This window comes from Maylandia zebra, linkage group LG15 (genome assembly GCF_041146795.1).
Source record: "Maylandia zebra isolate NMK-2024a linkage group LG15, Mzebra_GT3a, whole genome shotgun sequence".
Classification (NCBI taxonomy): domain Eukaryota; kingdom Metazoa; phylum Chordata; class Actinopteri; order Cichliformes; family Cichlidae; genus Maylandia; species Maylandia zebra.
In genome coordinates, this window is record NC_135181.1 from 907277 (window position 1) to 917701 (window position 10425).

At 46.1% G+C, this 10425-nt stretch overlaps 1 protein-coding gene across 1 annotated transcript; it reads left to right on the top strand.

Moving 5' to 3' along the window:
• Nucleotides 1-657: 657 nt before the first annotated feature.
• hnrnpub (heterogeneous nuclear ribonucleoprotein Ub) lies at nucleotides 658-10010 on the top strand. The gene is made up of 14 exons (XM_004542297.6): nucleotides 658-1293; nucleotides 2528-2642; nucleotides 4353-4432; nucleotides 5002-5141; nucleotides 5233-5332; nucleotides 5809-5921; nucleotides 6111-6374; nucleotides 6480-6599; nucleotides 6690-6818; nucleotides 6898-7066; nucleotides 7175-7456; nucleotides 7539-7810; nucleotides 7907-8020; nucleotides 8101-10010. The coding sequence occupies exons 1-14, from the start codon at nucleotides 846-848 to the stop codon at nucleotides 8149-8151; spliced, it is 2397 nt and encodes a 798-aa protein (XP_004542354.1). The 5' UTR covers nucleotides 658-845; the 3' UTR covers nucleotides 8152-10010.
• The last annotated feature ends 415 nt before the right edge of the window (nucleotides 10011-10425 follow it).

Consider the following 10425-nt stretch of genomic DNA (forward strand, 5'->3'; position numbering starts at 1 on the left):
CTAAGGAAACTCCGATGATGTAACCAAGGCTGAGCTTTGCGGCCACTGAAGCTCTTTATGTGAAATCGGTGTGCGCTGCTTTAAATGAGAATAACAAAGAGTTGGCAAATCACCAAAGTGCTTTCCAGAAGAGTCCACGGAGTTATGTGTTGTTTAGAAGTGCATGGACATTTTCAACACCAACTCTGAAAACTCTACAATTGACAGATATGACAAAAAGGAATTTTTAAACAGCTGTTTTCGTTACACGGGAGAGCGATAACGCGTATTCAGAAAGACGTGTCGGCGTAGTTAAACGATATCACATTTGTGCCTCTTCTTGGATTTTATAAAATTGAAAAAGGGGCGAGAAGAGAGATATCTTTGTACTGCGTTGTTTCTAGCTTACCGATATTGATTATTAGCGTTGCACATTACGCAACATGTGTGCCTTTATTCTACTGTCCTGACCTGTGTTAAACTCACTACCTAGTTAAACAGCCCTCTGTAAAATGCGTTTTGTTAAATAATGACAAACTAATTAATAACGTTCGCGCTCTTTACTGGAACCATCTTTTCGTGTACTATCTGTCCCGCTTTTCCACAACAATGGTTTCTGAAAGGAACGTTTAGCTGCAGTGACAGATGGCCACAGGCTGCATAACTAAGCTGCGCCTCTCTCTGGGCAGTTACGGTAGGAGACGACTCCTCCCCCACACAGCAGGCTCGCGCAGCTCTGTGCCTGCAAAGGATTGGTTGTACAGCGGGTGCCGTTTGGCGCAGTTTTGAGCTACATCCGTTAACAAAGGGCGTCCATTTATTTATTTCCCGTCTTATTTTAGCGCGTTCGCCGTCAAACATTCACCATGAGCACAATTAACGTCAAAAAGCTTAAAGTTAACGAGCTCAAAGACGAGCTGAAAAAGCGTAATCTTTCGGACAAGGGGCTGAAGGCCGAGCTGATGGACCGCCTGCAGGCCGCGCTGGACGAGGAGGCCCTCGCTTCTCCGCAGGAGCAGGCAGCTGAGGCGGATGACGGTTTCGAGCAGGCCGCCGACCAAGAAGGTATGGCAGAGGAGGAAGAAGGAGAGGGGGAGGGAGAAGGCCCCATTGAAGAAAGCATGGAGGCCAACGAGGAGGAAGAGCCGGAGAGTGGGGGCGACGGCAATGGCGTTGCCGTGGACGAAGAAATGGGCGAGGGAGAAGAGGAAGGAGACGAGGACGATGAGATGGACCCCATGCTCAAGGGAGACGTGGACGACATGGAGAAAATAGATACGGAAGACGGTGAGCCGGGAGAGCAGGCTGCCGAGGGTGAGTCGACAGAATCGCTTATGTAAATGCGGCTGGTTGGATGTGTCGGGTTTTTTTGAGAAAGCGCTAGCGGTGAGGAAATTATTAAATTTGAATGCGTTACCGCACAGCAGAGCGTCCATGTTGAGAGAGAGAGAGAGAGATAGCGTGACCTCACTACTAAGCTAGCCAGCGTTAGCACCGGTCTGCAGCTTGGTTAGCAGTCGTGTCGTGACCTTAAGTAGCCACAGTCCAGCCTACTAAAGAGACCTTTAGCGTCACATTGAGAGACGTCGACTAAAATTACTAAAGCGGCTCTAATAAGAAATCTGCTACCGAATTTAGCTTAGTCTGGATTTAAGTTTCGGTTTGGTTAGCGTGTTAGCTTGCCAGCTAGCGTCAGTTTCTTTGTGTCTGTTGTGCAGCGCCAACTAGCTGTTCAACCGGTTAGCTAATTCAGAGGTTCCCGTTGTTCCAGCTGGGGGCGTTGGAGAACATTTGCTTTCACATCCCATTTTAGAATGGATCGACGTGAAAACACAATGTTAGAAATGGCCACTGCAGTGGGCTGTCTTGCCACCCTTTCCGCCTTAATTGTACTGACATCGTGTTTTAGGGTCGTGGCGTTTGCCTTTAAAGGTTGCCGGGAACATCTGAATTAGCTAATCCCAAGATGTGCTGAGAAAAAGAAGGGCGCCGCACTGCTTGTTTAGGTAGGACGTGGGTAGTTTTTTTTCCGTGGTTTTTATAGATAGTGTTGGATGGTCATAGAAATTATGAATCTAGGCAATTCAGTGCAATGTCTCGGGGAGGGGGGTGTAAATCAAGGTCTAAGTAGGCTTTCCCGTTTCCCTGCATGATGCATTTGTCCCTGGCAGCAGTAGATTTGCCCTCCTTTTAATGACATAGATTTGTATCAAAAGCAGTATCTTTTAAGCCCTTTACTGCAGGATAGTAACACTTTACTTATTAGAGACTTGTTTATCCAGCCCCATTCACAATGTTTATACGGGCCAGCTTATATTGTAATTACTACCTGGTCTTTCAAAGCTGTTACAGTTTCCACAGTATGATTGTCTTGTTTTAAGTGTAACGATGAGGTGTTGCCTCCAAGTAACCTTAATACAAATGATAATGGTCGACACACAATGTAACTAATGAACGGGCTTTGTGGGCCAGAACCCCACTGCCAGTCCGACCTCTCTCTCCCAGAAAAAGGAGCACCTCATTCTATATCTTTGTTCTATTTTCAAAGGGGATGCGGACAAAGACACGAATGCTGATCAGAAGAATAAGAAGGGTGTTAAGAGACGCCGGGAGGAACATGGAAGGGGCTACTTTGAATTTATTGAAGAGAACAAATACAGCTGGTAAGGATGGGACAGAGCGAAAATGGCCTTCAGCATCCCTGAAGCGCCATCTATAGCTTTGTTGAATTGTATTGGCTTTAAGTGCCAATGCACATAACTAGCAAGAGGAAAACCCTCATTTTTTTCAAGTATTATACTACTTGTAACATTATTTTCACACACATGCTTTGAGGGTCATCCCTGACTACTTAAAGAACCTTACCATTTACCTTTTTACAGTGCCCACTCACACTGTTTCTTTAATCGACTGCATTCTGTAGCAGAAGTGCATCTATCAAGTCTCTATGAATTCTCACACCTGTTCCTTATGCCAAGTACTGTTTTGGAAAGCCTGTTGTGTCCCCAAGGTGAAACAAGGCTGCTCAAAGGGGAACCCAGAGCAACGTAGCAGATGTGCAATTTTCAGTGGATGGGTGGGGAGAAACTAGCTCGGATTTGTGGAAGAAGGGGTCCACTGCCGCAGGGTAGCAAAAAAGAAAGAAAGAAAGCCTCCAACGTCTGTTTGGAACGTCCACGGAGAAGCTCGCTATTGACCGTCCATCGTTACGCCTCGCAATGGTCTATTATTTTTTTTTCTTTTTTCGTTTTGTTTTTTATTTCACTGGTTGTATGATGTCGAAATGCTATTTCTGTCTCATGTATCATGTCCTGTGTGTGTCTGTTTTCATGGTGTGGGTGTGTGTGCATTTGCAAAGTTCTTTCTACCCCTGCTAGGTGACATCATGCATGGGGTGTGTGTGTGTATCTTGGTCAGTGTTTTGTTTTCATTGCGATGTCGATGCACTGAGGATCAACAGGCATATAATGGAATAACTTTTTTAAAATTATTATTTTGGGAGAACCCTCGTCATGAATGTTTAGGCCAGGGCAGCAGAGCTGTTAGCACACCGAAGTATTGCTGCTCCATCGCTTTTCACCCCCAGTTAAACCTTCAGAGCTTAGCTCCATGTAGACGACTACAAGTTCCACCTCAGGCACTGTGTTGTCCACCAGCACCGTAAATCTCCCCACGGCAGCTGTTTGTACGGCATTCTGGGCTCTTTGGGGACAGTTGTGACACATCGAGCTGTAGATAAGAAAGGAGTGATGAGCCCCGCAGTGGTTTCCTTCTCCTAAATGATTAGGAGTTGCACCATAGTTGGATGATGGCAGGTGAAGTGATGCTAAAGCATCATCCTTAATATTTAGAGATTCCTGAACTACAGAGTTGGTAAGTTGCTGTAGTTTTGACTACACTGGTTTCTCTTAAAACATGCTTTCAATGTATTCTGCTTAGCAACACAGTCAAAAGTTAGTGGTGACCTTTTCATCTAGAAGTCAACACGGGGAGGTTAAATATAACTTGCCCCATATCAGTTCTGGAGGCACAAACACGCACTTATCTGACAGTGGAGAGGTCTGCTTGTAGTTTATCACTGTGACTCTCACATAGCCTTGCATACTAGAACAGGTGGACGTGCTTCTCTCTGTGTATCTTTCACATTTTAGATTTCGCTGGATTCTGCAAGGTAAGTGTCTGCTGAGGCCTACAATACAGCCAACATCCAGAAAGTCTGGAGGCTCGCTCAGTTATTTGCTTTCCCCTCTGTCTGTTTCTTCTCCTGTCTACCTAAAATATTCTTCACCAAGTGGTACCCAAGGCATCTATATTTTCCATGCAGTTAAAGTGACGCAAACCTTCTTATACTGACTCTTGGTATCTGTTTTCAGTGCCTCGTCCAAGTCACCTGTTCCCCCGTTGGAGGAAGAAGACGAAGACAATGATGACACAAAAGTCTGCCTGGATAGCTGTATGTTTGCTACTTTTGTACAGGATGTTTTTAGACTTGTCAGCTTCCTTCTGTAAACGACTGCTTAGAAACATTCCTGGAAAACGGCTTCAGAATTGAGCTTGTTCTAATGGACAAATGTAGACATGTTATATTTGATTAACTTCAATGTCACATTTTCAGCATAGCTGAATCGTGCATAACATGGCAGGCACAAGCCGTCTCAGCTTTCTTACGCGTTGCTCTGAGTTGTGGCATTGCCAGGTGTTCATTTCCTAAAGTCTTATAAATGGGCCCGTTGTCTTCTCCGTGGTGGTTGTAGTATTCGCAGTCCTGAAGCACGACCTGTACGTCAGTGCTGGTGTAGTCATCAAAACGTTTTGGGTTTTTCCTCCCCAGATGTTGAGTTAACCAACAGCAGTGTGGTTAGTAAAACGAGTGTTACTTTACCTGACTAGTTTTTCTGCTCCCTACTAATGAAGGCAGCAGAGGTGATCTAGCTCACCAGTCCCTCCATCCTCAGGATGTATAAATGTGTACCGTCTGGTCCAAGAGTCGTGTCTCATTTTGTACTTTTTCTGCCCGTTCAGACAACTCTGACCTGCACTTTAAGGTGTCGCGGGACCGCTACAGCGCCTCGTCTCTCACCATGGAGAGCTTTGCTTACCTGTGGTCCGGGGGAAAGGCTACATACGGTGTGAACAAAGGCAAAGCCTGCTTTGAGATGAAGGTACGGTAACGATGCTCACATCTTGCACAAATCTCTGAATGGCTCAGTGAGGTCAGTGGAAACGAGTGGTAATGCTTTTCTGTGTGTGCAGATCACTGAGAAGATTCCAGTGAAGCATATTTCCAGCAAGAACATGGAGATTCATGACGTCCAAGTCGGATGGTCCCTGGAAACGGGCACACTGCTGCTGGGTCAGTGCAATGTTTGCCGCAACTCTGTAAACGCCACACTGACTCAGTGTTGGCGGAGCCCGCTGTAACTTTCCATTTTACTCATGGCACAATGCATTCCCAGGATCACTGGATGTACTGGTGTGCTGTAATGTTTTGGCCTCTGAAGGCTGCCAGCATCTTAGGGCAGCAGCTATTTGCTGTGACTCATACAGGCTGAATACCGCTGGGTTAAACATTTACATCAGTTCAGCCCATCAGAGGGTGAACTTTGTATTGAAACACAAACAAACCGAACTGTACTGGGTGTATCCATTTACAGGAAGGTCGTGTCTCTAGGGGTCCCTCTGGTGGCCAGTTGGCTTCATGACACCTTTGTACAAAATGGCTTCAGCTCTGGCTGCGTCACAGCAGCGCTGCGTGGCCTAGTGCCAGCCCAATGATTCACACACCACCTCCACTCTGTATTAATCCAGAAGTGTTTGTCATGTGTTTAGGTGAGGAAGAGCATTCCTATGCCTACTCCGGAAAAGCCAAGAAAACCACCAACTGTGTGACCGAGGAGTTTGGAGAGACCTACGAGGAGAATGATGTCATCTGCTGTCTAATTGTAAGATATGAGATTGTTGTTTGTTTTTAATTTTCCCCTTTGTGTGCAGATGGAAGAACAGTAATGTATGGAAGAGGCAAAGAGCGTTAAACAGAATCATGAGAGTATTAGTTTGACTCTTTTTCCCTTTCTGCTGAGGCAAATGTCTTTGTTACACACTAAAGCTGGAGTGTTGCTCTATTCATGCAGGACTTTGAAGGTGAGGAGGTGGTGCTGTCCTACTCCAAGAACGGAGGCGAGCCAGCTGCCGCTTTCCAAGTCGGCAAGGACTCCCTGAACGGCCGGGCCCTTTTCCCCCACGTCATCTGCCGCAACTGCGCTGTGGAGTTCAACTTTGGCCAGCTGGAGACGCCATATTTCCCCCAGCCGCAGGGCTACACCTTCCTGCAGCAGATTCCTGTCAGTGATCGAGTCCGTGCACTCAAAGGGCCGCAGACCAAGGCTGACTGTGAGGTGAGTAAAAGAGTTTAGGAGCGTTTTTCATTCATGAATGCAAAAGTGCAACGCTGCGGTATCAAAGTTCTCCATATAGTGATCTCAATTTTCTCTCTTTTCCAGATCATAGTCATGGTTGGTCTGCCGGGCTCAGGGAAGACCACGTGGGTGAATAAGCATATCCAAGAGAACCCTGGGAAGTACTACATCCTGGGCAGTGACACGATTGTGGAAAAGATGATGGTCAGTACTCAGACCAACGTTACAGCGTCCCAGAAATAGTTGCTGCTTCTCCCTGTTGGTAGGAAAATGCTCTTTTCTTCTTTCGTGCAGATCGGCAGCATGAAGCGTCAGTCCAAGGACATCACAAAGTTGACTGCCATTTCCCAGCGTGCACCGCTCTTCTTGGGAAAATTCATTGAGATTGCTGCTCGCAAGAAGAGGAACTACATCCTGGACCATGTAAGTGGCTCTTGCTGAGTGTGGTCACAACCATGTCTTTGATGATAGATTGATCAAATGAGCCTCTTTGTCTTTGCAGACCAACCTGTCTGCTCCGGGCCAGAAGAGGAAGATGTGTTTGTTCGCAGGCTTCCAACGCAAGGCTGTAGTCGTCTGCCCGTCTGATGAAGACTACAAGCAGAGAGTCCAGAAGAAAGTTGAGACTGATGGCAAGGAAGTGCCTGAGCATGCTTTACTCAAAATGAAAGGTAAAAGCATTACCGTTGTCTTTACCCTGTTACAGTCCATCACACACTTGGACAGAAGCTATTCCTGGGTGCTGCTTCTCTTATTGAATCGTTTCCGTTCCATTACAGGCTTCTTCTCTCTGCCCGAGGAGGGCGAGAGCTTCAATGAGGTCATCTACGCCGAGCTGCAGAAAGATGATGCTGCCAAGCTCCTGGAGCAGTACAAAGAGGAAAGCAAGACGGCTCTGCCTGCCGAGAAAAAGCCCAACCAGGGGAGCACGACGCCTAAACAGCGCGGTGGACAGCGCGGTGCTGGACGCGGTGGCAAAAACCAGTTTGCCCGTGGTGGCGGACCTGGGCAGAGAGGTGGCAGCCGTGGAGGCTTCCAGAACAGAGGCAACTTCAGAGGAGGTGGGATTGATGGGTGGGAAATGAATGCTCCTTAACGGCACAGTTGATGCTCAAGCTTACCTTTACCCTGGTCTGTCTGCAGCTCCCGGGCCTCGCGGGGGGTTCAACCGTCCTCCTCGCGGCTTTCTGCCGCCCCCAGCCTTCAGAGGAGGATTCCCCAATCGTGGAAACTTTAACCGTGGTGGCGGCCCCATTCCTAGCCTGGGTGGATCCCCCAGGGGCGGCCCGATGAGGGGCAACATGGGACACAGAGGAGGACCCATGAGCAGAGGCGGTCCAGTGAACAGAGGGAACATGAGCAGAGGAGGCGGAGCTAGCATGGGTCGTGGTGGAAACAGGGGTCACCCCCATCAGGTTGGTTTCAAAATGACTCCTGATCAAATTATTGCTCCTCTGACGTCCGTTGATGCATAATCAACTTTTTTTTTTTTCTTTGTTTTTCCTGCACAGTTTCAGCAGAGAGGGGGGGGCCGTGGCAACTTTGGCAACAAGAGCAGCAACTATGGAGGCAACAGGAACGGCATGGATAAAGCCCAGGCCTTCAACCAGAGCTGGCAGCAAGGGGTCAGTGTTTGTGCATCTGCCGTTTGTAGTTGTTACACATAAATCAGGGGATCAAAGTGTTAATGTTCTGTTCTGTGCAGTTCTGGAACCAGAAGCCGTGGAGCCAGCAGTACCAGCCTGGATATTACTGAGACATTTGTTCTAATGGACTGGTGGGCGACACTGGGATCCACCGCTAGCCACGGAACATCATCCACTCCAACGTTTGCTTACTTTCCTTTAGAACCCACTTTTACTAATGATCGTAAAACTCACGACTGATAACGAGACTAAAGCTAAACGGAGCGACGACATTCCATCGGAGGAGAGCAGGCAGCACGACTGTAACTGAAGCTCTGTATCGTCACACAGATGTACACAGTGTGGGTTCATCCTCATTCAGCCATCTTTTGTTGTTGTTGTATATTTTACCCTCCTCCACCTTTTTAAATGCTTTTAAAACATGTTTGTAATTTCAGGAACCAGAAACGATTAGTCGGCCCAGCAGGCTTTGAAGAGATTTTCTTTTTTTCAGGGTTGTGCATTTTATCTGTGCTGTGGTTTTTGTTTTGTTTTTCTTTTTGTATTACAAATTGTAAATATTTTTTTTATGCGTAGTTTGCATAAAGGTTTAAGGAACGTGATGATTTGATTGGAACTTTGGCTTCTTTACAGGAAGCGTTGGTAGCTGGTTGGCCTGTACCTGTCTGTAGAGTCAAACAGCCAGACTGAAGCAGTGAAATTACAGCTTTTCTTTTTGTTCCCACGATCAATCCTGTAACATAAACTCCACAGAGCTACAATAAACACATCGTTGGCTTTTTTACATTCTTCTCGGCTTGTGATTTTTGACTTGGTTCAAAGGTGTGTAAATGACCTTTGAACGGGCCGTGGCCTGGTTTGCTATCAGCCCTGCTAAACACCTCATTAGTTAATAAATAACCTCAAGTGTCTTGTCTTTGATATGTTGTTTCCGGTCCTTCAGCTGTTCAGTACTTTTAATTTGAAAACGTGTTTTGGCCAAGCCATCTTTAAGGACAGAAGGAAGCCATGTTGGTCATACATTATGCTTTTTAAGGTCTTTATTAAAACATTAAAGTTAGAGCACTGACGTTCTCAGGAGATCGTTTGTTTCCTAGATTGTCTTGATTAACGGTTCCTTTTAGTGCAGTAGACTTCTGAGAAACGCCGAGCACTGACCAGTTATAAACGTCTCCACGGTAACGACTTCCCTTTTCTTCCTCGTACTGGTGATTCGTGTAAACCTCGCTCTCTCAGTTTTGATGGTGCCAGTTTAGCACAGAAAGTGGTTTTTAAAAGGAGGCCGGATTGCTCATTTTCACCAGCAAACCTAGAAAGGGCTGCACAGTTTGATGGCTGACCGCCCGAACCGACCTTTCAACTCTGACGGCGCCGTGTTTTGTTTTGTTTTTTTAAATGCTCTGGTGTTGGTGACTGTGTGGCCCAGCAATAACGGCAGCTCCACATATACTGTCTCCACGTCGACCTGGTACCCGGATCATGTTTGACACTAGATTGACTTTTTAACGTTACAATAGATCTGATCAATCCAACAGTTTCTTTAGATTTGTTTTGGTTTGCCCGTCTTATTTAATAAACATGTAAATACTAAATGCATCACTAATCCAGCCATGCACGAATGTTCATGAATTAATAAATGTGTTGTGATAAAGAAAGTATTAGTTTGCCACGTACTGCTGTGTGATGAACTATTTAAATGTCTGGAGAGTTTGACCTTTTATTATACTGGATATTAAAATCGAGCCGAATGCAAGCTTTGGGTTTACAGTATAATCTATAATACAACAGACACTATATTTTTATCGCTTTGTGTTGCAGGTTGTATATCAGGTCTTTTATTAAACCAACAGTGCAAAAGCTCTGAGCTTTTTCAGATTTGTTGTCTTTTCTATCTGACAGTTTTTAATATTTGTGTTTGAAAAATTGGGATTGTATTTTTTTTTGTCTCTATTAAAGTTAAAGAAGCTGGTATGCAGTGACCGTGTGTTTTGTTACAGTTCCTGTAAAATGTTTCCCTGCTTTTCTTTAGAGATAACAGAAAGAAAATCCCCGCTCGCGCCTGCAGCCGGTCTCTCCTTCAAGCTCGGGTCCTCTGCCAGAGGCCTGAGGGTCCTGCAGCATCCCAGCTGTTCCCAGGACTGCGCTCTTCTGCACAGAGATCTCCGATGTTCCCGGGATCTGCTGGAGCCACTGGGACCACCGTACCTCAGATTATTGTAATGCCTTGTTTACCAGCCTGGACAAATCATGTCTTTCTCGCCTCCAAGCTGTACAAAATGCAGCGGCCAGGCTACTAACACGTTCTAGCAAGCGAGCTCGCATCACTCCCATTTTATATTCTTTACATCGGCTCCCAACAGATTTTAGAATTTGCTTTAAAATTC

Bases quoted from the DNA above. Each gene is read 5' to 3' on its own strand.
- hnrnpub (XM_004542297.6), top strand. From the start codon at position 846: ATGAGCACAATTAACGTCAAAAAGCTTAAAGTTAACGAGCTCAAAGAC. The intron at 2,643-4,352 runs GTAAGGATGGGA...ATCTGTTTTCAG, and splicing joins GAAGAGAACAAATACAGCTG to TGCCTCGTCCAAGTCACCTG. The intron at 5,333-5,808 runs GTCAGTGCAATG...TCATGTGTTTAG, and splicing joins AACGGGCACACTGCTGCTGG to GTGAGGAAGAGCATTCCTAT.